The sequence below is a fragment of the Neopelma chrysocephalum genome, unplaced genomic scaffold (assembly GCF_003984885.1).
Source record: "Neopelma chrysocephalum unplaced genomic scaffold, ASM398488v2 Primary Assembly neopelma1_124, whole genome shotgun sequence".
NCBI classification, from domain to species: Eukaryota; Metazoa; Chordata; class Aves; order Passeriformes; family Pipridae; genus Neopelma; species Neopelma chrysocephalum.
In genome coordinates this window covers 649,193-675,325 of record NW_020897786.1, presented here as the reverse complement: position 1 = coordinate 675,325, position 26,133 = coordinate 649,193, and the positions used below count along the sequence as shown (strand labels likewise).

Here is a 26,133-nt window from a genome sequence, read left to right as displayed (position 1 = left end):
GCCACGTCCCAACATTCCTTCTCCTGAAATCCCACCTGTATTCCCGCCGCCCGGCACCCGAACCTGTGCGGGAGGTGGGGCCTGCGGGGCGGGAGACATTTTAGGGGGTGCAAAGCCTCCCCTCCCATCCCAATCCCGGTGGGGGTCGGTCCCGCCGGGCGCTGCCCCGGGGCGGAGGTCGGGGCTGGCCCGTCCCCTCCCGCGCTGACATCAGTGCCGGCGTCCCCCCCCCGCATCCCGCATCCCGCATCCCTCCCGCCGCCATGGCCGCCAGCCCGGCCTACGGCGAGGAGAAGGGCGGCTCCTCCAGCCTGGGCGAGCCCGAGTACGGCCACGACCCCGCCAGCGGCGGCATCTTCTCCTCCGACTACAAGAGGTGGGGACAGTGCGGGGACAGGGGACAAGGCAGGAGCCTGGCGCGGCGGCCGCCACCGCAGGCCTTGGCCGCCCTGCTCGGCGGGGACGTGGTACCCGAGCCAGGGCTGGAGCGGTCCCCGGGATGGGGACGGGGATGGGAATGGGGATGACGGATGGGGACAGGGATGGGGACAGGGGATGCGGTCACGCCGCCGTCGCTGCAGGTTGCAAAGGTCGCTGCAGGTTGCAAAGGCCAGGGAGGGTTTTGTGGGAAAATCGCGGAGTTTTGGAGATGGCGTGGTTGCGGGGGGATGTGCGGGGACCTCCTCTGCACCCCCCCCCAGGCACAGTGTTCCCACCACGGGATCTGCTGTGGCTCTCGTGGGGTCACAGCCCCCCCTAGCCGAGGTCCCCAGCGTGCGGGGAGGGGGGCGCTGAGAAATGTCACCCCTGCGTGGTGCAGGCTGCTGGGGGGGCAGGGATGCACAGGAAGGCAGGGGTTATCCTGGAGCTGCAGGAATATAGGGGTGTCTTTATCCCCCCCTACCCTGGCAGTGTCCCCAGTCTGGCTGTGTCCCCCATCCCTGCCCCTCTGGAAGTGTCCCCCAGTATGACTGTGTCCCTCCAGTACTGACCCTCTGGAAGTGTCCCCCACTCTGAACATGTCCCCCACCCTGACCCCAGTGCCCCCAGTCTAGAAGTGTCCCCCCTCTCTGTACCCCTCCCTGATGCCACATTGTCCCCCCTCTGGATGTGTTCCTCCTCCCTGATTCCCTGGCAGTGTCCCCAAGCATGACAGTGTCGCCCCACTCCTGGCCCTCTGAAAGTGTCCCCCATTCTGGATGTGTCCCCCATCTGTGACATGCTGGCAGTGTCCCCATGTTGTTGGGTCCTGCCTTCCCTGAACCTCTGCAAGTGTTCCCCCCTCCCCAATGGCCTGGCAGTGTACCCCAGTGTGATAGTGTCCCCTCAGTCTCCAGCAGTGTACTCCTGTCTGGCAGTGTCACACTCCCTACCCCTGGCTGTGTCCCCCAGTATGACAGTGTCTCCCAACCCTGATCCATTGGCAGTGTCCTCCAGTCTGGTAGTGACAACCCAGTCCTGGCCTGCTGGCAGTGTCCCCAAATCTGGAAATGTCCCCTCACCTCTGCCCTGCTGGCAGTCCCCCTGGCTGGCAGTGTCCCCCATCTGGCAGTGCCCCCCATCCATGACCTACTAGCAGCATCCCCATCTCAGAGTGTGTCCCTTCCCTGAACCCCTGGCAGTGTCCCTCAGTTTGGCCAAGTCTCCCCCTCTCTCACCCCTGGCAAAGTCCCCTGGCCTGGCTGTGTGTCCCAGCAGTGTTCCTCTGCCCCCAAGCCTGGCAGTGTCCACATACCCCCTCTGGCAGTGTCCCCCAGCCCTGGCCACCCTGTCTACGTCCCCCAGTCTGTCCCGTTCCCCTCAGTGTCACCCCACCACCCAGGCAGGACATCCATAGGTGTCCCATCATGCCACCCCCCCACTCAGGTGGGTGTCCCACCATGGTGTGGGGTCCCTGCCCAGGACTGAGCTGCTCAGCACCCACAGAAGGAGCTCCCTGCAATGTCCCCAAGCCCCAGCTGCAGGTCAGATGTCACTCGGGACGTGACATCCCAGGGTGGCCTCATCCACCACGAAGGGCGTTGCAATCAAGGCTGCAATCCAACCCCAACCCCAGCATCAGGTTTCAGCTGACTGTGCCAGGCACCGGAGCAGGGCCACAGCCTTGCCACTGTCCCCAGAGCCACCACTTCTGGCTGAAGCCATGCTGTCCCTGCCGCCAGTGCAGAAGCTGCTGCAGCAGCTACCGGTGGGACCGGCCAGCCGGCCAAAAACACCGGAGGGTGGTGACGTGGCTGAGGAGGTGACAAGCCCGGTGCTGGCCACTGAGGCTGGACAACCAGCCTGCTACAGCGCCCTGCGAGCTGATGAGCTGCGGCCACTCGCCGGCACCGAGCCTGCAGTGGCCACTGGCACCGGGCCACCACCACGGTAAGACTCCCCCAAGGAGCCCCCCCAGCCCTCCGGTGACAGTGGCTCTGGATGAGCATTGTCCCATGGGTGCCATCCCCAACTGATGCAGGTGGATGCAGCCTTGCAGGTGCCCCCAGTTTGGGGAGGACAGATGGCCCTTATAGAAGAGGACAGTGGTGACAAGGAGCCTTACAAAAGGCTGGCGGCATTTCAGCAGTGCACGGATGGGATTGGGGAACAGCTGTGCATCAGGGTGCGCTGGCACATCCATGCCACCGTGTCCATGAGGGGAAAAGGGACACCCAACCAAACTGGGATGGAGCTGGTCATGGGCACCTGTGATTTGGGGACATCGTAGGGTAACAACCACAGCCAGCATAGGACGGGGTCCTTGTCCCAGTGCCTGGGATGGGGACAGCACTGGGTGCCAGCACCATGCCAGTCCCTCCGGCTCCTCTTTCACCTGGCTGTAACCCAACTCCTGTCCCCATAAATACTGCATGGTGAAGGGTTGGATTGCCAGCCTGATGGTGGGCTGGGAGCAGAAAAACAAGACTAAAAATGGTTAAAAATGGGGAAAAATGGGAATTTTTTTCCCCCTGATGTGGTGCAGACATGATGACCTCAAGGAGATGCTCGACAGCAACAAGGATTCACTCAAGCTGGAGGCCATGAAGAGGATTGTGGCGGTGGGTGTTGTTGTCACCGTCGGGGACCGCTGCCGGTGCCGAGCCGTGCTGTGCCAGCCACCCAGTGTCACACTGCTCCTTTACCCCCTAGATGATTGCCCGGGGTAAAAATGCCTCTGACCTCTTCCCAGCTGTGGTGAAAAATGTTGCCTGCAAGAACATCGAGGTGAGGAAGGTCTTGGGTGGCCCTAGTGACATCCATGGGTGTCCCCAGGGTCTGATGCCTTCCCTGCAGGAGAGTTTTGGGTATTGGCTGTGTTTTGAGGGGCTCTGAGGTGGCACCTTCACCCTGCAGGTGAAGAAGCTGGTGTATGTTTACCTGGTGCGCTACGCAGAGGAACAGCAAGATCTGGCCCTGCTCTCCATCTCCACCTTCCAGCGAGGACTCAAGGTGGGCAGGTTTGGGGACCCAAGTGGCAGTCTGGGGGACCAGAGAGCCCCCACTGCAGCCCCCCACATGCCCCCATAGGACCCCAACCAGCTGATCCGCGCCAGTGCCCTGCGGGTCTTGTCCAGCATCCGCGTGCCCATCATCGTGCCCATCATGATGTTGGCCATCAAGGAGGCCGCCTCCGACATGTCTCCATACGTGCGCAAGACGGCTGCCCACGCCATCCCCAAGCTGTACAGGTAACAGGGGCATCAGCTCCTAAATTCTGGGGCTACCAAGAAGGGTGTCAGTTGCTTGATGCAGGCAGGGACAGGCAGGGGTGGGGAGGGGTTTGGTCCAACCGCACCTGCCCTGCTTCTCCCTTGCAGCCTCGACTCAGACCAGAAGGACCAGCTCATCGAAGTGATTGAGAAGCTGCTGGCGGACAAGACCACGGTGAGCAGGGCACTGTGTCTCCCTTGCCCCTAAAACTGGGGACATCACTGGCCTAGTGTCCTTGCGAGAATGGAGATGTCCCCACTAAACTGATGTCCTTGTGGGGATGCAGCCACCCCCGCAGGGCTGGCATCCTCCTGGGGATGCCATTGTCCCCACTGATCCAGCATCCATGCAGGGTTCCAGCCATTCCTGAGCCAAGATCTCTGTGGGGATGTCACTGTCCCCACTGATCCAGCATCCTCACAGGGATGGTGATGTCCCCACCAAATTGGTGTCCTCATGGAGATGCAGCCACCCCTGCAGAACTGGCATCCTGGTGGGAATGCTGCTGTCCCCAATGGGCCAACATTCTCAGGGGGAATCCACCATCTCCAATGAGCTGGCATCCCTACAAGAAAGCCACTGTTCCCACCAAACTGGCATCCTCATGGAGATGCCACCATCCCCACCAAACCAGCATCCTCATGGAGGTGCCACCATCCTCACCAAACAGTCTCATGATAAAAATGCCACCATCCCCACCAAACTGGCATCATGATGAAGATGCCACTACCCCAGTGAGTCACCCTGGGCTTTCCCTTGGCAGCTGGTGGCCGGCAGTGTGGTGATGGCATTCGAAGAGGTGTGCCCAGAGCGCATCGACCTCATCCACAAGAACTACCGCAAGCTCTGCAACCTGCTCATCGACGTGGAGGAGTGGGGGCAGGTGGTCATCATCAACATGCTGACCCGCTACGCGCGCACTCAGTTCCTCAGCCCCAACCAGAATGTGAGTTCAGGAGCCCAGGGTGCCCTGGGAACCTCGAGGTGTTCTGGGAGCCCCCAGGGAATTGAGGTGAAGGGGGGGTGCTCTTGGAGGGTGCAAGGTGTCCCATCTCCCAGCAGGAGTCCTTGCTGGAGGAGAACACTGAGAAGGCTTTCTATGGCTCCGAGGAGGAGGATGCCAAGGACACCAAGGCAGAGGCGGCCTCGTTGGCCAAGCGCAAGCCCTATGTCATGGACCCCGACCACCGCCTGCTCCTGCGCAACACCAAGCCCCTGCTGCAGAGCCGCAACGCCGCGGTGAGACCCCCACTCCAACCCTGTCCATCCTGTGAGGCCACTAGTGGTGTCCATCAGCCTGGGCTCATGATGTCCCCACAGGCCAAGGAGACACTGGGGTGCTCGAGGGACACCCGGGGATGGGCGTCCCCAGGGTCAGGCTTCCTCCAGGTGCTGCCAGGAAGGACCCTGGGGGACAGAGCCATCCCTCAGGGTGTCCTCATGCCGACTGGTGACGCTCAGGTGTGTCCCTGCAGGTGGTGATGGCCGTGGCACAACTCTACTTCCACCTGGCACCCAAGGCAGAGGTTGGAGTCATCGCCAAGGCGCTGGTGCGGCTCCTGCGGAGTCACAGGTCTGTGGTGCCTGGGTTGGGGTGGTCTCCTACCCTTCCACCCCAGTCGGTGGGACCCATGGGGAGCTCTAAGACCCTGGGAGAGATGCCCAAAAAGCCCATCCCCAAAGGGACATCATGTTGGAGAGCTTTTTGGGCAGGCCCAGTCCAGACACGGGGTGGCAGCATCATGATGGCACCACTTGTGGTGGGTCCTGCCCCCTATTGACAGGGACTTGCCAGGGGGGTCCAGCCCTGCCCCACTGATGGTGGCCCCCTCTCTGTCCCCACAGCGAGGTGCAGTATGTTGTGCTGCAGAACGTGGCCACCATGTCCATCAAACGGCGGGTGAGTCTTGGACTTGGTGTGGGACGAGTTGTCCCTGTTGACTCTGGGGCAGAATGAGGGCTACCCAACAGGGTCACCAGAGCCTGCAGAGGGCCTCAGCAAGGGGGACAGGGGTAGCACTAATGCTGCTGGCTCTGCATGCAGGGGATGTTTGAGCCCTACCTGAAGAGCTTCTACATACGCTCCACAGACCCCACGCAGATCAAGATCCTCAAGGTGAGCTGGAAACCTCCAGCAGAACCCATCAGGGGTGGCTTTGGGGCTTCATGGAGCCCTTTCCTTGGGTCCACTGTCCTCAAGCCCTAGGGACAGGAGGACAGCAACGCCCTGTAACCTGGCACCATGTCCCCATGCTGCCCATCTCTTCCCACAGCTGGAGGTCCTCACCAACCTGGCCAATGAGACCAACATCTCCACCATCCTGCGGGAGTTCCAGGTATGCCGTGGCCACACTGAGGCCACCAGGGTGTCACCCTGGCATGGCTCTGGGTGCCAAAATACCACCATAAAGGAGACTGAGGAGAGCCCCATCAGGAGGAGTAGGCTGAGGCCATGCCAACCCCATGGGTGGTTCCAAAGGGCCCCAATGTGTGACCACTGCAAGGGGGGATGCCTGCCACTGGCATGTGGGTGACACGTCATGTGTGCCTCCCATGCCTCTGCAGACCTACATCCGCAGCATGGACAAGGACTTTGTGGCAGCCACCATCCAAGCCATCGGGCGCTGTGCCACCAACATTGGGAAGGTGCGGGACACCTGCCTCAATGGCCTGGTCCAGCTCCTCTCCAACCGGGACGGTGAGTGCACGTGGTGGGGGTGAAAAGGGAGCTCCATCGCTCTTGGGGCAAGACCTCGCTAAGGCCGGGTCTCTGCCCACAGAGCTGGTGGTGGCCGAATCCGTGGTGGTCATCAAAAAGCTGCTGCAGATGCAGCCAGCCCAGCACAGTGAGATCATCAAGCACATGGCCAAGCTCACCGACAACATCCAGGTGGGTCAGGGCATTGCATGATACGCAGGAGCTGAGGGGTGGCAGCAGTGCCACATGTCCAGGGGCATTTTGCAGGTGCCAATGGCGCGGGCCAGCATCTTGTGGCTCATCGGCGAGTACTGCGAGCACGTGCCCAAGATCGCGCCCGATGTGCTGCGCAAGATGGCCAAGTCCTTCACCAACGAGGAGGACATCGTCAAGCTGCAGGTCATCAACCTGGCGGCCAAGCTCTACCTGACCAACTCCAAGCAGGTACTGGGGGTGTGGTCCCACACTGTGCCTCAGTTTCCTCAGCTGGAAGGAAGAGGCTGGCCCTGATCGTGTCCTCTGGCACAGAGCAAGCTGCTGACCCAGTACGTCCTCAACTTGGCCAAGTACGACCAGAATTACGACATCCGCGACAGGGCTCGCTTCATCCGCCAGCTCATTGTGCCCACCGAGAAGAGCGGGGCCCTCAACAAGTATGCCAAGAAGCTCTTCCTGGCCCAAAAACCCGCTCCTGTCTTGGAGTCCTCCTTCAAAGGTACCCATTCCTGGTCACAGGGCATGGGGACACAGGGCCAGCTGTCACCGCAGTGCTGCATGGCTGTCCCTGAGTTGCTGCCACCTCTCCCCTTGTCATAGATCGGGACCATTTCCAGCTGGGCTCCCTATCCCACCTGCTGAATGCCAAAGCTGTGGGCTACCAGGAGCTGCCCGACTGGCCAGACGAGGCCCCTGACCCCTCTGTGAGGAATGTGGAGGTGCGTGGTGCACCTTGGCTGCATGGGCCCAAGGTGGGGGCACCATCTCAAGATTTTGGGAGAGCCCCAGAAGGTGCCCAGGTGCTGTTTACCTGCCCTATGTCCCCTGTCTAGTGTTCACACACCTGCTTGGGGACAGGGGGGACGAGGGCTGCTGTGGGTCCCCCACCTATGGGTGATGGCCCTGCTCCATCAACCCTGTGCCGGCAGGTTCCTGAGTGGACCAAGTGCACCATCCGGGAGAAGAGGAAGGAGAAGGTGGAGAAACCTTTCTACTCTGACTCGGAGGGAGAGTCAGGGGCCACGGAGTCGGCGGACAGCGGTGAGGGCCCAGGGGCATGAGGTCACTGTTGCAGGGCCATCAGGCAGGTGCCAGCATGGTGGGGCCATGGGACAAAAGTGTCATCATGGTGGGGCCTCATACAGGAGGCACTGCAGTGGGGACGTCCATTCATAGTGGGGACATGGCAGGGGATGTGTAGGGATGCAGGGGGGGATTGTGGGGATGCAGTGGGATGCAGTGGGAGGATGGGAGGATGTGGTGGACGCAGTGGGACACAGTAGGAGGATGGGACGCAGTGGGTGATGGGATGGGGGGATGCAGTGGGGATGATGGGATGCGGTAGGATGCAGTGGGATGATGGAGGGATGTGGTGGGATGCAGCAGCAGAGCTGAGCTGTGCCCCCTGCAGAGCCTGAGTCCGGCAGTGAGGAGAGTGGCAGCAGCAGCAGCTCTGGCAGCTCCAGCTCTGGCAGCGAGGAGGAGGACGACGAGGAGGAGGAAGAGGAGGAGGAACACAGTGGGGAGCAGTCAGAGGACAAGGAGGAGGAGGAGGAGAAGAGGCCAAAGAGGAAGGAGAAGGAAGGCTCCCGGAAGGCAGCCCCGAGGAGTGCGGGCAGGTACCCTCTGGAAAATGGGGGTGCCCCCAGCCAAACCTACACCTCAGCCCCCCTGAGCTGGGCTCTCCCCACAGCCCCAGCGAGGAAGAGGAGGAGGAGGTAGGGGCAAAGAAGGCCAAGAAGAAGAAGGCCCTGCAGGGGAGGAAGGGCCGTGCTGAGACCTCATCAGAGGAGGCCAGCACCTCCGAGAGCAGCTCCTCTGGCTCCGACTCAGGATCCGAGGCAGAGACCAAGCGGAGGAAGGCGGTGAGGACAGGGCTGGGCTGGGCTGGGCTGGAGGAAAGCACGGGGACACCCAAACCCCCCATTCACCCCCATCTCTACCCCCCTGCAGCCCCCCAGCAGCAAGGCCGGCCCCAAGGAGATCTCCCTGCTGGACCTGGATGACTGTGAGTGGCTGCCCAGGACACACGGGATGGCCATGGTAGTGGTGCTGAGGAAACTGAGGCACCGGCACCCATCCCAGTGGGACCAGGGCCTTGTGGGCCCTTTGGGAGCTGCAGAGTTGGGATAGGGATGGGTGGGGTGAGGGGTCATTTTCTGCAGAGGATGGCTATGGGGCATGCAGATGTGCCCATGGGGTTGGCCCTGTGTGGCTGTGCCCAGGGGGTTGTGTCTTACACCCAAGGAGCTGTGCCACCAGGGCTGTCCCCACGGAGCTGTGCCACTGGGGCTGTCCCTGTGTGGCTGTCCCCATGGGGCTATGCCACCAGGGCTGTCCCCACATGGCTGTTCCCATGTGGCTGCCACCAGGGCTGTCCCCATGGGGCTGTGAATTCTGTTAATCCTTTCTTCTTCCCTCCCCACCCTGCAGTCACTCCCCCTCCTCCCCAGCCCATCCCCTCCAGCAGCATTGTCTCCACCAGCCTGGTGACAGACTTGGAGGGTCTCACGCTCACTGACACCTCCTTGACACCCACCGTAAGTGCCCCCCACGCCCTCCACAGGGAGCTCCCAGGGCCCCTGTCACCCACAGGGGGTTCTGGGGACCCCTGTCACCCGCAGGGGCCACAGGGTGTGCTCGGCAGCCCACGCTGGTCCCTCGGCGCAGCTGCTGAGCCCGGCGTTTGGAGCAGTGAAGACCTACGAGCTGCTGCACCGCATGGCGGGTGAGGGGCTCGCTGTTGAGTACTGCTTCAGCCGCCGACCCTTCCCGGGGGACCCCCACATGGTGGCCGTCCAGATCCAGATCTCCAACAACACTGACGCTGAGGTGAAGAACCTGCGGGTCAGCGAGCCCAAGCCGCTCTCCGGCATGCGGATCCAGGAGTTCCCCGAGATTGGTATGGCATGGCACAGCACGGCATGGCACAGTTGTGATGCTGCAGGAGAACGGGAACAGGGGTGGGTGGGTGGAGGGGACATGGGATGCAGTGGCACCCCTGTGGTTCCAGAGAGCCTGGCGCCGGGGGACACGGCCAATGTGGTGATGGGCATCGACTTCTGTGACTCCACCCAGGCGGCAAACTTCCAGCTGTGGTGAGCATCTGGCACTGGGAAGGGCAGGACGGGTGTCCCCAGGGATGGAGGACAGCAGAGCAGGGCATCGGGTGCTCCAGGGATGGGGAAAGTGGGATGGGCACTGACATCCCTCCAAGGGATATGGAGCAGCCAGGGAGAGGGAACAGCAGGACAGACCAGGGGATATCCCAGCAAGATCGGGCATGGGGTATCCCAGGGTATGGGGGACAGCAGGACAGGCACCAGAGTCCTTCCAGGGGAGGGAGGAAACTGAGATGGGCACGGGGTGGTTGGGGGACAGCAGGAAACACACTGGGCTCCCTGCAGGGGACAAGGAGGTGGCAGCAGCTCCAGGTCCAGCCTGAGGGGTTCCCCCTATTCCCAAGCCCTTTTGTGCCTCAGTTTCCCCCCAATTACCCCTGCCCAGGGCAGGGATAGGAAGTGGGACATGGAGAGGGGACACATTTTGAGCATGTGCCTCCCTCACCCGACTGTCTCCCCAGCACCCACACGCGCCACTTCTACGTCTCCATCCAACCGCCCGTGGGGGAGCTCATGGCCCCCGTCTTCATGAGCGAGAATGAGTTCAAGAAGGAGCAGGGTGAGTGGGGGACAGGGATGGGGACAGAGCGGTGCGTGGGCACCCACTGCTGATACTCACCCCCAATTTTGTCCCCTGTGCCGCCCTCGCTGTGGCCCTAGAGCACCTGGCACGGCCGGGTGAGGGTAAGTGGCTGCTCACAGGCCCCTAGACTAGATCTGTTCCCCTCACCTCCTCCTGCACCCCCAGCCTGCGGGTTGGGGTCACCAACCTGGCACTGGGGTGGCCCTGCTGGGTCCCCACAAGGCGTGGAGGGCTCATGCCACCCCTGGCGCTCCCAGCACTGTGTCCGGTGAGCGATGAGGATGCCCTGGCCCTGTGTTCCCATGCTCCTGGAGCAGCACATCCCTGCCCTGGCCCCATGGATGGGGGGCTGTGCTGAGCAGGGGGTGCTTGGTGACCTGCAGCATCCAGCCCCATCGCTACCGGTGACAGGAGCAGCCCATCCACCAGGCAGGGACATGGGGATGAGCCTGGGCAGGGTTGTGAAAGAAGGATTTTTCCAAATCCACCAAATCCTGAATAAGGAGCAAGCAGGGCAGCCAGCTTGGGATGTGCTGGGGGACCAGGATACAGTGAGCTGGCAACTGGAGGGACTTGGTTTGGGAGATGGCAAAGCAGGGCACAGCAGGGAGTGTGGCTGGAGACAGGCAAGTGCCTCTGCTGCCTGCTCCAGGGAAGCTGACGGGCATGAGCGAGATCACGGAGAAGCTGACACTGCCCGAGAAATGCCGGAGCGACCACGCCATTGTCCAGCAAGTGACCTCGGCTGCCAATGTGGGACGCGTGCCCTGCGGTGCCAGCAATGAGTACAGGTAGCTGGACTCCCACACTGGGATCAGGCAGGTGCTGTCACCTCTTTGGTCCCACCTGAATCAGAGTGGGGACACTCAGGGTTTCCTTTAGGACAAGGAGCCTGCATGAACCCACATGTGACAGTGGCTGTGGGTGGAGGCGCCTGTCTGGTCCCCGCTGGAGCATCCCAGGGGACGGGAGGGAGACAGGGGACAGCTTGCCCTGAAGCTCTGTGTTCACTATTTGGCAGGTTCGCAGCCAAGACGGTGACAAGTGGGAGCCTGGTGCTCATCACCCTGGAGCGGCGGGAGGGCAGCGCGGCCCAGCTGACCATCAACAGCGAGAAGATGGTTATCGGCACCATGCTGGTGAAGGACATCAGCCAGGCCCTGGCACAGTGACAGCCGGGCCCCGCCACACCCACAGCCCTGCCCTCCCACTCCCTCTGCTCCACACCGCTTCCCAAAACATTCCCTGCCCCGATCCCAAAAGGGGTGGCAGGCAGCTCCTTCCTGCTGCTGGAAGGAAGGAGCAGGACAGGGCACATGGGATGCAGGGAGATGTCCTACTTGGAAGGGTGGCAGAGGTTCCAGCCCCCACGGAGCACAGCGTGTCCCCAGCCCCTCACCACCATCTCCCAGTGTAACCCTTATTTATTATGTCCAGGATCTCCCAATAAAGCTCTTCTCCAACCTGCTCCATTCTCCTCTGTTCTGTGCGCACAGTGGTTGGATCAGTCCCAAACCCCCCCCATGCTGGGCTCTGCCAGTCTCCTTTGGGCAGCCACAGGGCCATCGGAGGACCAGCCATCCCTTAGGCAACTGGGAACATGCAGAGTCTCCCAGGAGTGCGTCGCTGCTGGCTCCTGAGAACATGGAATCAGGGTGAACCCCCTGGGGCAGGAGGCATTTGGTCCAACCAGGGATCTGAGGAGTCCTGGGAGGGTTCCAGCTATTTATTCAAGGCAGAATTGCTCATGCTTTGACCGCAGAAATACCTGCTACGTCAGGGCTGGGTCTGTTCTGCAGTGTCACTGAAGGGATTCCTGAGTCCAGCTCCGGGAGGTTTTATATCTCCAAACTGGGATTTAAAAAAAAAAAAAAAAGGAAATTTGACTCTGTATTAAGATTTCTCCTCCCAGCACAGGCTGGGTGGGATTTCAGACAGCGCTGGCTCTCTCCATACAAAGCTGCAGCCTAGCTCAGAGCCAGGCCTGGTACTGGAGGCAGAGGATGAGCAAAGGACGTGCAGGAAGGTCTGAATCCCGAACCGCCTCCGCTGCTGCAAAAAGGGTGAGGGGCTTTCTACTTTTTCTGGGTAAGAGACGGGATAAAACCATCTTTATGTTTTCTGATGGGTGAGGAATCACTGGCTGGGGCAGCAGCACCAACCACTGGATGTCAAGTGCTTGTTCCACAGGGAAAAGCCCATTCCCAAAACAATATGGGCTGTAGCCGCAGCCTCAGTGCTGCCTTGCATCTTGGGAGAGGATACAGTTGTGAGCCCCAGTGATGCCACCACTCCATTCCCCTTAGGGGGGCTGATTTAAGCTCTCAGGGGTCCCATCCCCTCACAGGGGGACAGGGAGAGTGCCACAAGCCAGCATGTGGAGAGCTGCTGGTGCTGAGGGTCAGGGCTGAAGCAGGACTCAGTGCCACCACCACCCCACTCCACTTAGCGGGGCTGATTTAACCCCTAGGGGGTACCATTCTAGCCTGTATGTGGAGAGATGCCGGTGCTGAGGCTGCCCTTGGGGACCCCATTTTAACCCCTTGGAGGTCCCATTCCCTCATGGGCTCAGTGAGTGCCACAGCCAGTGTGTGGAGAGTGGCTGGCACTGAGAAGCTAAGCCAGGCACTGCAGTGCCACAGCTACCCCATCCCCCTTAGAGGGGCTGTTTTAACCCCTTGGGGGTCCCACTGTCTCATGAGGAGCTCAGTGAGCACCACAGCCCATGTGTAAAGAGCTGCCAATGCTGAGGGGGCTCTGAAAGGTCTAAAGCCAGGCACCACAGCACTGCTACAACCCCATTCCCTTTAGGGACCCCATTTTAACCCCTTGGGGGTTCCATTCCCCTCACAGGGAGCACCACAGCCTGTCTGTGGAGAGCTGCCAGTGCTGAGGTGTGGCTGGGAGGGCTCCAGCTGGGCACCACAGTGCCACCACCAACCTATTCCCCTTGGATAGGCTCATTTAATCCCTTGGGGGTCCCATCTCCTCATGGGCTTACTGAGCATCACGGCCCAAGTGCAGAGAGCTGCTGGCACTGAGGCTGCCCTTGGGGACCCCATTTTTACCCTTGGGGGTCCCATTCCCTTCGGGTGGGACACAGTGAGCACCATGTGCTGCATGTGAGAACTGCCAGCACTGAGGTGTCCCTGGGAGAGGGGCTGCACCCAGACACCACAGTGTCACCCCATTGCCTTTCTGGGGGCTGATTTAACCCCTTGGGGGTCCCATTCCCTCATGGGCTCAGCGTGTGCCACAGCCTGTGTGTGGAGAGCAGCCAGCGCTGAGGTGTCCGCAAGGGGCAGCCAGACCCGGAGGCAGCCTGACACCACAGTGCCACCACCACCCCATTTCCCTTAGGAGGCTGATTTTAGCCCTTGAAGACCCCCATTTTAACCCCTGGGGGGGTCCCAACCCCTTCACGGGGAGCACAGTCCACAGCCCATGCGCGGAGAGATGTCAGGTGCTGAAGCTGCCCTCGGGTGGACCCCGTTTCAACCCCTCGGGGGTCCCACCCCCTCATGGGGGGCACAGCGAGCCCCACATCCCGTGTGTGGGCGTGGTGGGCGCTGAGGGGACCCTGGAGCTCTCAGAGCGTCGCGCGGGAAGCGGCGCCGCCCCTCGCCCCTCACCCCGGAGCCCCCGCGGCTGGCACGCGCCGACGGCGGCGCCGCCCAAGGTGCCACGCGGCCGGCGCGCGCCGCGCGCATGCGCCGGGACCCCTCCCCTCAGGTGCGCCCCGTCCCTCTCCCCCCGCCCCCGCTCCCGCCCGCCCCCCCCCCCGGCCCATAAAAGCCGGCGGGGCGGGCACGGCCCCGCTGCCCCCGGTGTGCCCTCCGCATCCTCCCGGACGGACCGACCGCCCCCACGCAGCGCTGCCCATGGCTTTCCCGCCGGTGAGTGCGACCACGTGCTGCCGTCCCGAGCCTCGTGAAACCGCCCCCGCCACGTGGTTTCACGCGGCTGTAGGGAGGGTGTTTCCCGCCGTTTTACCCGTGAGGAGGGCGGGTGGGAACCCCCGCTTCCCTCGGTGGAGAGGGGCCGGGGACCCCCATCCCGCAGGAGAGCGGGATTTCTCCGTTCCCTGTACAAAGCGCTGGATGGCATTCCCCTTCTCTTTTGGACCAACTCGAGGGGGTCCCGCTGCCGAGGTACCGCCGGGGGAGCGGGGCTGTGAGGGAACTCAGCCTCAAGGAACCCATCAACTGCCCCGCGCTGCCCTCAGGGAAACACTGCAGGAAACCAGGTCCCAGTCCGGCGAGCGAGTGGTGCCTGCGGTTCCCCTCATCCCGGGTTTTTAGGGGGTTGAGGTTGGGCTGGAGGTACTGAGCTCTGATTTGGATGGTGGGGCGTGCTTTGGCTGGAGGTAGTGTTTGCTGTTGCAAGTGGTAGTTCTGCGTGCTTCTGAACCGCCTTTTTTAGCGTGTAAAGTGAACAAAGCTGCAGCTTTACTCTTAAAGCAGGTGCTGCCAGATCCATGTAGTGTCTGGCTGTTGTTGGTGTCCCTACGTGTGCTGTGTGGGCAAAGGCAACTTAGAGGCAAGTCTGAAAAACAGGTTCTTTTCTTTACCCTTCGCTATTCCCCAGCTGAAAGCAATTAATGCTCGTTGTGGCTGCCCGCGTGATGGGCTAACAAGGTGTGTGCTGGCACCTGGAGCTCTGCTGAGGGGCTGCAGGTACAGCTGTGCGCAGAGGGGAACTGGGCTTTGTGAGGAGCTTCAGGAGCCTGTTGCTTTGCTGCAGTTTGTCTCGACTGAAAGTTTCCATAAAACAATTAAAAACTTATTCAGCTTGGATAATGTGCTGCAACAGGCAGCTGTGGGTATTGCTTGTGTACAAGGCTGTTTGAGTGATGGCTTCAAAATGTTTTGCTCTAAGAAAAAAAAATGCAACAAAACTAAGAAGTAGCTGTCTTGACAGGGAATTGTCTTTTAAAAAACGGAGTTTTGGCAAAATTGGTGTCGTCCTGAAGTCAGTGCTCCCCTGTGAATTAAGGCCATCAAAATCCTTTCCAGTTTTGATTCCAGCCAGCTGTGTCCAAGACGTCTTCACACAGTAAACCCTGGGACAGCTCCTTAAGCTCAGCCTTGCTGATGATGGGAGTGCTGGTGCAAATTTGCTGAACCCTGTCTGGGATGAGCTCGGGGTGGGAGTATGTTGTTTGGTGGAAACAGTTACACCAGTGTTGTGTTTTGCTATGGGTGTAGCTGACTTCAGCTTGGGAAGCAAAACACACCACTGAAAACGGATTTTTAGAGCTGCCTTTCGTTGAAGTACAGAGCCATCTTGGCTTGGTTATATTGAGACTGGCACCATACTAACAGCATCTCAGATTTTTGTCTTGGGATTCAAGGCCTTCTTGGCTGTAGCTATAGCTACAGCAAACCCTCCGGGCATCAGGATGGTGCTGCCCAGGTGGTATTTCTAGGGAAGATATAAAAAGCAAAGGCTGCAGTGTAGCTGAGGTGGATGAGCCTTGCCTGCTCCACAGCATCCCCAGGAGCTAATGCACATCTTGGCCATACCGGCAGCCAGACTGTGTTTAATGACTTCCCTAAGGATTAGGATATCCTAATCCTGTGCCAGCGCTGTTGTGATGCTACAGGTTCTGCCTAGCCCAGGGATTTCATTATCTCTAGGTTTCCTGCAGGTGCGTCTGGGGCTGTGGAGGTGCCTTTATTTCCTCTTGCCTTGGACAGCTTTGGTGGGTTTAGCTGCACAGGTGTGTCTAGTCCCAGCAGCACTGAGTGCTGCAGGTTGTGCCTGGAGTGGGACCTCCTGCAGGTAAATGTGGGCTGTGGGGTTGGCTTGGGGCTGCTGGGCTGGGAGCTCCAGGGACCTGCCACCTTCGTGATGCACAGCCAGCAAACAAGAGCTCTCTGCTGCGGTGGTAAGACTTTTGCTGGTGGCCTCTGTGTTACTCTGAGGGAGGGGGAAACTCCTCCCTGTTTTTTGGTGCTTGTTTTCTCACTTCCATGTGTCTTGTCTGGACTGCTAGAGGTGTCTGGAGCCTAAGAGTGCCCTCCTTGTGCCCTGGGGATGAATTTTCCTGCTTGGATGTAGGTTCTTGGCTGAGCCAGGATATGGAGGACTGCACTCCTGCCTGAGCTTCATCTTGTGTCTGTGTCCCAGCTCGGCCACAGTGATTTAACCTGCAGCCTCAGGATCGTTTGCTCTGTGGCGCTACGCCTGCTGCAGGGAACTGAATTCCCCCTCTCTGTGTGTGTGATCAGGAACTTCCCCAGAAACTCGCAGCTCTTAAACAGACAGTGGGTGTCTTAACAGGTGTCAGGAAGTGGTGTCTCACTCCTGGTGGCTTTAAAGCACCTGTCGGCTCGATGGGCTTGGTAAAATTGTCTGTTTCTCTGGATTGGGAGATTGTGAGCTGTAGCTGGGTGGAATGGCTGAGAATGTCTGTTGGGTCCCTGGTTACGCCTCAGGGTGTCTCACATTGTGCCTGGTCACTGCTGGACCCACTAGTGCTGCTGGACTGGTGCCTCTGGGAGCGGCGGGGATCGATGGGGCGTGGGCTGTAGCTGTAGATTGTAGCTGCCGTGTGAAGAACTTCCAGGGAACCCTGGAGAGGCAGCGTTTCCAAATCCTTCAAGGTGGAGTAGGGAAAGCGAATCTGAGCTGGGCTCGGGAGCGCTCGTCTTGGTGGGGGGATGCCAGAGCGGAGCCGGCTCTGAGGACGCAGCCTCAGAGCTGAACTTTGGTATTTTTGGTATATTTTGGAAATGTTGGTATATTTCCGAGAAGAAAGGATTTGGGTGGATTCTCTAGCTACGCGTTGCAAACTCTTTCCACCGTCCTGTCCAGGCTGTTGGGGGTGGTTTGAGCCCTGCGTGCTCTGAAGACCTCCAGAGCCCTTCTCAAAGGAGTAGCTTTATTTCAGGGGTCGAGGGAGGAGGGTGAGCAACGAGCCCCTTCCTACGTGGGGTTGGGCGCCAACTCCCTGTGTCCAGGATGCTTGCAGTATCTCAAGGATATCCCTGACACTCTGAGGTTAAAAGCTCTGTGGTGGAAGGGATTTTTGTGGAAAGCCTTGGCTGTGCTCTTGCTGGTTTCTGTTCTGTTTGGAGCAGGACTGGTGTTGCCAGTTGTGGGAAGCATCAGAGGCTAAACGAGCAGCAATGGGTGGGGTGCTCGGCTGGCTGCTCGGGGTTGTTTTGTCTCGCTAGCACAGACTCCGAGCGAAAAGCTTTGCCTCCCGCTGGAAGTGGTTCTTTAGCAGGAACAGGAGTAGAATGTGGAGTTCCCCAGTTGTGCCAAGGCAGCCTGATGCGGCGCTTCTTTTTATTAAAGACGACTGGCAATACTTTTGTAAATTGAGCTTCTGTATTCCAGCTGCTTTTTATAAAGATGACTTAAAGCTTGCTCTGCCTGTTCCCTCAGCCTGCAGCTCGCTTTCAGCCATACCTGTTCTGCGTTTGGAAATGCTCCTGCGGAGTCCCGGGACCTTGTCTGGGGGTGGGCTGAGCGTTTCAATAACCAAAAATCCCAGCCCTCAGTGCTGAAAAGGTGTTAATAGTCCTAAATGGGCTGTAGTTCTCCAGCAATTGTTCAGGTCCCGCCAGGAGGCATCGTGCGAGTTGACAATGCAGTAGCTTATTCCTGCTGCTTCCAGGACTGGGTTTCGTCTGCTTTTTAGTTAAATGGTGGGGGGGGTGGGGTGGAGAAAACTGTCAGATCGAGCATTATGGCAGTAAAAGTGCTCCTAATGAGGAGGTGAGGGGTGGAATGCAAGTCCCAGACATGGGCCGGGCTAAAATCGCCCTCTCCGCGTGAAAGCCGGTGTAGACCTGCCTCCTGAAAGATCACCAAGGGGTCACTTGGAAGTACAACCAGCTCGGCGCTTCAGACTTGCTTGCGAGCGAAGCAGAACTGTGGGGTAAGTGAGGCCCGAAACTTGCAGGAACACATCCAAAAGGTGGTGCCTGTATTAAATGTCTCCTTGACAAGTACAAATGGCCCAATTTAGAGCTTTAGAGTGTGTTGGAGGAGCAGGGGCTCGTTTGCCAGCCTCGCTGCAGTTCAGTTCTTTAACTTGATTTGCTTAATAGCCGGCATTGTGCTCCGGAGGCCAGGACTGGCGAGGTTGTGCCTCCCTGCTCCTCTCTTTAATGCGGGTCTTAATCGCCGGCGATACCGATTGCTTAGCAGAGTCCTGCAGTGGCTTTTGGGTGGCGGGCAGACCTGCTCTTGGCCCAGAAATGCTGGGAGAGGTCATGTTTAGCGGTTTCTTGATTGGCAGAGGTTTGAATGTGGTGCAGCTGCTTCCAAAAGATCCTGGATGTCAGCGGATTGTGAGCAGAGCCGTGGAAGCATCTGCTGTTCCTGGTTCTCTGCACCGGCACCAGGGAGCAGGAGGGGTTTGACCCTTCCCGTGCACAAGCTTTAGAAGAGATAGTCCTTGTTTAGGATGGTCCCAAAACCTTGATGCTGGTGGATCCGTGCCTGTGGAGGGTTGTGCTAAAGCAGAACTGGTTTGGGGTAACCTGCTTTGTGGGTAGGAGCTGCTGCCTGAAGGGAAGATCAGGATTTGATCCTCTGCCGTTCCTCAGGATTTGGGGCTGTTTGATTAGCTGGGAAGCAGTATTTTTGGGTTGGGTTTTTTTTCTGCAAACCTGTTTTCTGAAGTGATTGCTGTTGACTTGGATCATTCCAAGATGATGTTTAGAAATCTAACGCAGGTGGGGAGGTGAGCCCTACTCTGCTCTGCTGTGCATAGAAGCTGCTGTGGTCCTTTGTGGTGTCTGCCTTGACCACGAGCATCCCCCCGTTCCCCAGTGTCAGGAAGCTGATTCTGGGAATAAGGCGTGTGGGTCTGTTACCAGATCTACTTTAGCGTTGTCATGTGCTGGAGAACAGGAGCAGGGAGCTGTGTTCACAGCCCAACTAGTTTGGGTGCTGTGGCTGTAGGAGCCCATCCCTGGTACCTGTGTGTGTGGCAGGCAGTCTGCTTCGATGTGTGTTGCTGACAAATTGCTGACCCGTTTGCTTAACTGCTTCTTTAATGCCAAGAATTGGGCTTGAGTGTTGCTGAGACCTGTAGCGAAAGCTAATGTGAGTACTGGAGGCACTCCAGCTTTCCACAACGTGTCGAAAGCTGAGTACTTGCCTATTTGACACAAATACTTGTTCTTTTTTACCAGAAGGAAGATCCTGGGAGGAGCATCAGAGACTGCTGGGATAGCCCAAATGCCCCTGCACTTTCCACTTGCAGCAATGCAGATATATTCCGCCGAATAAATGCCATGTTGGACAACTCCTTGGATTTCAGTGGAGTCTGCACCACGCCTGTCACAAAAAGTAAATGTGACACCCTGCCAGGTGATGGATGTGGCTGGGATGGAGGGGGGCCAAAGGGGGGGAAGCACTTGGTGGGACCTGGTGAATGTGTGGTGGCGGTGGTTGCTGTTGGTGGGATGGGTGCTGTCATGTGCTTGTGATCAGAGGTGCTTGGAGTCAGGGTTAATGCTGTTTTGGTGCTGAGAGGCTTCGCTTGTGTGCTTGAAATGAATAACCCATGTATTCTCTGGCACTGTGGAGATGCCTGGGAAGGCTTGCTTGCCTCCCTGTGATGCTGCAGGTCACTGTGTGGGCAGGATGTGAGCTCTTGCTGCCTGACCTGCCAACTCCTGGTGTGGATGATTCCAGCAGACTCCTTTAGCCTCCCTCTCCTGGAGGCAGGATTCATCCCCCTGCAGGGTTGGCGAGGCTGATCTGCTGCATACATTGAAATTTCAAAAGAATTTTGCATAACCATGTTTGCCACAGGTCAGTTAACCTGTATTTAAGAGCACACCAAAGCAGCACAGATGGGTGCAGACCTTCCTGCAAAGCAAGCCTGGTGTGATGAAATCAGTGCTGCAAGGTCTTGTTTCCTCCAGGCTGAGGGGGGTGGGCATCTTCTGCTGCCTCAAAACAGAAGTTCTGTGCCAAAGCAAAGAGCGTTGGGTCTGGTCTTATTTTTATCTGAGTGAAGGACATGCTTTTGTCCCTTTGCAGCAGCCCAGGTCTGCCAGTAAATGTACCTGTGCCTGATGTTCCTCTTGCCAAAGCAACTCTGAACAACGGTGCTTGTGCCAAGGATATGGGCACTTGAAAGAGGTTGCTGTTGCCTCTCTAGCCTTTGAATTATAGGGTCAATAAACATTTGGCCATTATTGGAAACAAACCGACCCTCTGGATGTGTCCCAAAACAAAGTGGGAAGTAAAGGGCTAAACTCCCCAGCTGGTGACCTTGCAGGCTGCTGTGGGCAGAGCAGCTTTCTCTGCAGTCACTTGGAGACGGGGTTGGCTTGGGCTCATGGATAAACCCAAGTTTTAATCAGATGGATGTGTGGAAAAAAGCTCCAAACAGGTGTCTAGGCACCCTGTAGGTCTATTTGATGCCTGTGCAGTGTAACTTTGTTCTGGGCTAGTGAAATGACTGCTACCAGATGACTTCCAGTGCAGCTTAATCTCCTGGGTATTTGAAGGGCTTAGCACTGTGGACCAGGGGCTGATCCAGCCATGTGATCCCGTGCTGGCGCTGCAGAAATACCAGAGGAAGTGAATCCGTTGGCTTCGAGGGCTGGATCTATGGCCAGCAGTGCTTGAAGCATGCCTGGTAAGGTGGCAGTGGAGGATGTACTGGGTACTCCTGAGCAGCTGAGTAGTGAATGCTAACTAACTCACCTCAGTGGTGTAGTTAGTGGTGCATTTCTAGAGATTTGCTGTTGGACTGAGCTGGTTTGACCTTTTTTTGTCCTCTGGCACAGTGGGAGTCAGTGCTGTATCTGATCTGGATGCACTGGAAGCATAAGGGAAGAATAAACCAAAGTATTTTCCTTTATCTCCATACAATGAGTTCCTGAAAGAGTTGTTTCTGACTGTCTTGTAGAAATGTTAGCTATAGCCCTTCCTATTCCATTTGGGATGGGACTATTTCATAGTGTCATAGAACATTTTCAGGATATTTCCTAATTAAGTTTCAGCTTACTTGCCAAAGTTAACCTGATTGATAGGGGAATTGTCTCCACCCTCTATGGCAGATTCATCCTGTGAAGTTTTGGGTTTAGGTCTGGGCTTAGAGCTGGTGCATCAATTTTAACTTGCAGTGCTGTCTTCTAGACTTTGAGAACTCTTCTCAGAGGAATGGGGGTGTTTGCCTGACACTGAAATGGACCTGCTTACTGACCTGCTGCTTGTGAATGTTTGCTTGCTCTGTCTATTCCTGTGATGTTTCTTAGGGATGTCTGGAGTGGAGAGTCTGTCCTGGTGTGGAGCTGCTGTGAGGTGGTGCCTTGGCTGGAAACCCTGAGCTTCCCTTCAGCTGTATTAAACTGCTTGTGTTTCAGGTGATCAGTGAGTAACTCCTGTTAAAGATGCCTTGTAGGGCAAGTGCAGTGGGACTTGCATGTAAAAAAGGGAGTCCTCCTCTTGCAAATGTTATTTTTACTGCAGGGAAACCGAAGTTGTACTTTGAGGACACCCCAAGCAGCTTTTAGCGTTCCTGCTGTGCACCTGAGGCCAGTCTCCCTCCCCTGTGAGTGCTGGTACAGCCACTCGTGCAGCCTGGGGACCAGGGTGGAGGCCTTTCTCAGCAGTAGCTGCCCTGACAGCAGGCTTTTAGCTTGTATTAAATCCCTGGTGCAGCGGCACAAATGGTTGTGATTGATTGTGTGAGGAAAGAATTTCTCGCTTCCCAAAGGATACAGGGTGCTGCTGAGCCAGGCCTGGGGAGCGGCTGCCTTGGGTGCCCTCACCATTTCTGCTGGTGGAAATATGAAGGTGCCCCTGGGCTGTACAGGAGACTGGTGAAGGAGCAACCTGGGCCATCGTTACCAGGTGTAAGTTGGTGGATGAGTCAACACCTGCCAGAGCATTGGCAGCGCAGAGCTGTGGGTCTCCTGCAGTCCCAGCCTTGTTTCCTTAGTGTTGGAGCTGGGACCAAGGGCCTGAATGCAGCAGCTCTGCAAGCTATGTCCTGTCTCTGGAGCTGAAAAGTGCTGCTCTTACTGTTTAATGGATTGCTGGTGAGAGTCTTCATGAAAAAAGCTGGCACTGCTAGCAAGGATGTGAATCCTGGGACATCTGTGATCCATAAATGGGGAGGTGCTTTGGCACCTGGACCCTGGCCTAGGTTGTGCAGAAATTCACACCTGATGCCTGTAAAGCTGAGCACTAAAATTTGGAATATAGTGTAGCTAACTGCCTGCTGCCCTGGGCAGATGGTTAAGCCTGGAGCAGGCTGTTGGACCTTGAACAAGGATATCCTGCCTTCTGTGAGCCTGGCTTCTGGGTAGGTGACCAGCAGAGCAGAGATCCTTTGTAGTGTCTTGTCACCACTCCAAGTCAAGTCACTTCTGAAGAATTCATGAGCCTGTGGCACTTCTACTTTGTTCAGGAAAAACTGGTGTGCTGTAGTTAGGCTAGATTATCATACCAGGCTTAATGAGCCTGGAGATCCACCATAAATACAGTAGGTATAACAGGTGAAAGGACTGTCTTCTTACAACTTAAAACTCTTTTAATGGGAGAACTTGGGGAAGAGATTTTATTCCAGCAGTGTAAAAGCTTGGACCTTAATCTATTCTTGGTCCCTCAAGCTTTTCAGTTGTCATCTTCAGGTCAAACTAAATTTATCCTGGCTTGGACTTGTGTTGAAGAAGGCCCCTTGAGCATTAAGAGGATTACACGTGGTGGAGAAGGGATGGCAGAAGTTTGTGACCTTTCACTAATGCTATTGGGGAAACACGTGTGGGGACACCTTCCTGGGTGCACAATGAGATCAGTACAGCAGCAGTCTGAGCAATGTGAGAGGATAGGCTGATTCAGCACTCCGGGATCCACGCAGCTGGAGTGTTATCCCCATCCAGGCAGAGCTGGGACTGCCACTGGAGGCTCAGCTTGCCATACCTAATGTTTAGTCTCTGTAAAGATCAGTTTGCAGCTGATGGTAATTCTTGGTGAATCTGGTTGCCTCGTCAGAGTCATCTGTGTCATCATACTCAGCCTCACCACCACCTCTGGTTTTGCAGGGGGCTGCTCCAGGAGCTTCCCAAGCACCAGGCTCAGGCTTCTTTCCCAGACTTTGGGGTACAGTGCAGCAGTGTGGGGAGAGCTGTCATTTTAGAACCTGTCTGGTGGCTTCCTGGGACAGGATTGTGGTGCTCCAGAACACCTGCCTGTCAGGCTGCTTCAGTCCTGTCTAGAGAAAGGCAGAACCTCCTCAGTGCAGACATCAACCTTCAGTGGCTTTTAGCCTGGTCTTGGATGTGGGAGAAAGAACATGGCCTTGACAGAGGTGGGAGTCAACATCTCCTGCTGGAATGCTGCTTGTCCTTGAGCAGCTGCTTCGAAGGGAATGTGGTTTTAAAGCTGCTCTGCATGTTCTTCACTGGTCTGAATAAGAATCTGAGCAAGGCCAGTTTCCTGATGTAGCAGGTGGTTTGTTTGCCAGGCTTTAAAGCTGGGACTTGCTTAGTGGAAGGTGCTGCTACTGGATTTGGTTAAAAAAAAACCCAAAATACTAAACCAGCTCTTGAAATAATCCTGTTCTGCAGGCACAACTTCCAGCCTAAGTAGAGCTAGGAGTAAAGCTCCCAGTTGAGCTTTTGCATGCCTGTTTTTGGCTTCAACTGAAGGCAGTGCTGGCTTAGAAAGAACTTTAAAGAATTATAGGTACCCCTAAATATCCCAGCTGCGTTGATCTCCTTTTTGTTAGGCTCTGCTTATTTAAAAGAGACAAAGCAGCCATTATTTTGCTATAACTTAACAGTCCATTGTGTGAAGAAATGGGAAATACTTAAATGGTTTCCTGTGGATGGGAGTGGCTTCAGGTGCCAAAGTGTACAGGCTGTTAGTTGTGGCCCATCAGGTCCTAATGATTCTGAGTGGCTGCTTTATTTAAGGAAAACTGAAGGACAAATGCAAACCTAAACTAGCTGATGACTAAATTGGCTTCCTGTTTGCTCTTAACTGGAGTCAGTTAATGATCTATCACTTGTTTAGCCACCCAAAAAGTGTCTCTGATATTGGAGTGTCAATTCCTCTGCTCTTCCCTGTCCTGCAGCCTTGAAGGAAGATGCCAGACAGCATTGGGTGCAGCTGACCTGATGTGTATGGTCTGAGATCAGGGAACAAAATGCTGTAGGTTGCAGAGACCCAAAAGGTAGCTCTCTTTACCTGTAGTGTGTGGGGTTCCCAAGGTCCTGAGGCAGTGTCAGCAGGAGCTCAGCTGGAGCTGGCAGCTCAGAACCATTCTGCCTGCCCCAAAGGAACACTGGATGCCAGGCACACATCTGGAACAGTGAAATGCCACACCTGTGCCCCAGGAGAGGAGCACACCTACTGCCTGTGGTCCTGGCCTTTGGATTTCAAGTGTCACATTGACAGGTCTTTGTCTAAGTGGGTGTGATGCTTTTCTGTATTGGAAAAGTGACTGTAGTAAACGGTTTTTGAAGCAGATCAGTGTTGTGCAGAGAGCAGGTGCTTGGGCTGGAGCTGTTGCACTCTGCAGTGGTCACAAACTGGGTGGTGTTCCTGAAGATCCAGCAGTTTCCTGATGTACTGAGCTCTGTCACTCTGGTTTTGGTGCTGTGGTGCTGTACTTCTGTGATGGCCTCTGTTACTCTTGGAAGAGGGAGGTAGAGCAGCAAGATTGTTGCAGTCTCTTCCTTGGTTTCTGAATTAGCTGTTTACCAGCTGTTGAAGCGTTTGTGGTTATGGAATAAGGCAAACTCCTTCGTCTGGCTGGGAAACAGGTCACAGCAGCAAGTGACTCCACTCGAGGAAACCTTCAGATTAGAGGGGAGATGCTTAGTTGTGTTTCAGGAAAACCTCTTGTAACTTGTAGGTTTATGACTAACAAGTGCTTTTCTGATGATCTCCACTGTACTTTGGGAATACAAATCGCTGATCCTCTAAAAGCTTATACTTGATATTTGTTTTTCTTGTGTGCAAAACGCATTTGAGAGGCTTAATTTTCAGGGGTGCAATTCTCAGCCTTTACAACTGGAGGTATAAAGAGGTGCAAAAGGAAAAGCAGTGCTGCTGCTGCCAGCTGCCTTCCCATTTGTGATCCAAAGTCTGCAGAACTGCTCCCTTTGCCTCATGCTTCTCTGGATTTGGTTTGGAAGTTGAGCCTTGGTCAGAGCTTTAGTCCACAAGGTAAATCAGGTTTTGTCAGTGAACAGAGCTTACAGCAAAACTGGGCTTATCGTTCCCCTGCCTTCAACACTAGGGGGCCTTGTTCATGGAGGGACTCTCTGGATTCAGGCTCTGCTGGAAACCAACCTGTGGGAACAAAAGGGAGAGCTCTTCCTGGCAGTGGAGGTGATAGGAGTGGGATCTAGCTTGTTTGGTTCATGTTTGTTTTAACCATTCTGAGAAGGTCCAGAGGAAGTAGGGAACAGCTTTTAAGATAAACTCCATTTGCTGGATCATTATCTGGGTTTGTGTGAGTGGCCTGGGTTTGGAAGGCTCAGACATCTGAACATCTTTGTACTTGGTTGAAGCATCACATTTCAAGTGCCTGATGGCACAGGGATGCTGCTGCTGTGGAATGAGGTCTGAATCATTCTGCTCTCTTGCTCTCTTAACCCACCTGCCACAACCTGCCTGTGGATCCCAGCTCCTGCTGCCAGGCCCTGTGTGTCCTTCCCATGCAGGCTTAGGCTGTAATTTCCTGAGTACTTTCTTGTTTCAAATGCCTGGTTGGTGCAGCCATGCTGCATACCAGATCAGGAGAATGAGCCAGGCTTAAAACTAACTCCCTGTGGCCTGGTTTTAACCAGATGAGCTCCCCAGCCCAGCTTCCTGTGTGGAAACTC

General features: G+C 56.7%; 2 protein-coding genes across 11 annotated transcripts in view; both read left to right on the top strand.

The window, feature by feature from the left end:
- The first annotated feature begins 226 nt into the window (after window positions 1–226).
- Window positions 227–11,780, top strand: AP3B2 (adaptor related protein complex 3 subunit beta 2). Of its 2 annotated transcripts, none has more exons than XM_027698096.1 (27): window positions 227–376; window positions 2,966–3,041; window positions 3,133–3,207; window positions 3,337–3,432; window positions 3,511–3,671; window positions 3,801–3,867; window positions 4,457–4,639; window positions 4,756–4,932; window positions 5,169–5,266; window positions 5,539–5,593; window positions 5,738–5,809; window positions 5,967–6,029; window positions 6,259–6,391; window positions 6,474–6,583; window positions 6,659–6,835; window positions 6,920–7,106; window positions 7,208–7,326; window positions 7,537–7,648; window positions 8,019–8,226; window positions 8,301–8,472; window positions 8,561–8,615; window positions 9,041–9,147; window positions 9,278–9,509; window positions 9,621–9,705; window positions 10,191–10,288; window positions 10,965–11,103; window positions 11,334–11,780. In XM_027698096.1, exons 1-27 carry the CDS (start codon window positions 264–266, stop codon window positions 11,482–11,484), a joined length of 3,321 nt encoding a protein of 1,106 aa, XP_027553897.1. In that variant the 5' UTR covers window positions 227–263; the 3' UTR covers window positions 11,485–11,780. The 2 variants fall into 2 exon arrangements, with proteins under 2 accessions (XP_027553897.1, XP_027553896.1); XM_027698095.1 differs by having other exon boundaries at window positions 4,753–4,932.
- A 2,307-nt stretch (window positions 11,781–14,087) lies between these two features.
- Window positions 14,088–26,133, top strand: part of CPEB1 (cytoplasmic polyadenylation element binding protein 1) — a 39,035-nt gene continuing 26,989 nt past the window's right edge. For 3 of the 9 annotated variants that reach the window (XM_027698074.1, XM_027698072.1, XM_027698071.1), the window contains exons 1-2: window positions 14,088–14,208; window positions 19,468–19,645. In XM_027698074.1, coding sequence (XP_027553875.1) covers window positions 14,194–14,208; window positions 19,468–19,645 — 193 coding nt within the window. In that variant the 5' untranslated portion in view covers window positions 14,088–14,193. Of the gene's footprint in view, window positions 14,209–14,455; window positions 14,559–14,588; window positions 14,606–16,787; window positions 16,921–18,015; window positions 18,204–19,467; window positions 19,646–26,133 lie in introns of those variants that run through there. The other 6 variants (XM_027698073.1, XM_027698076.1, XM_027698084.1 and 3 more) reach the window with 6 other exon arrangements.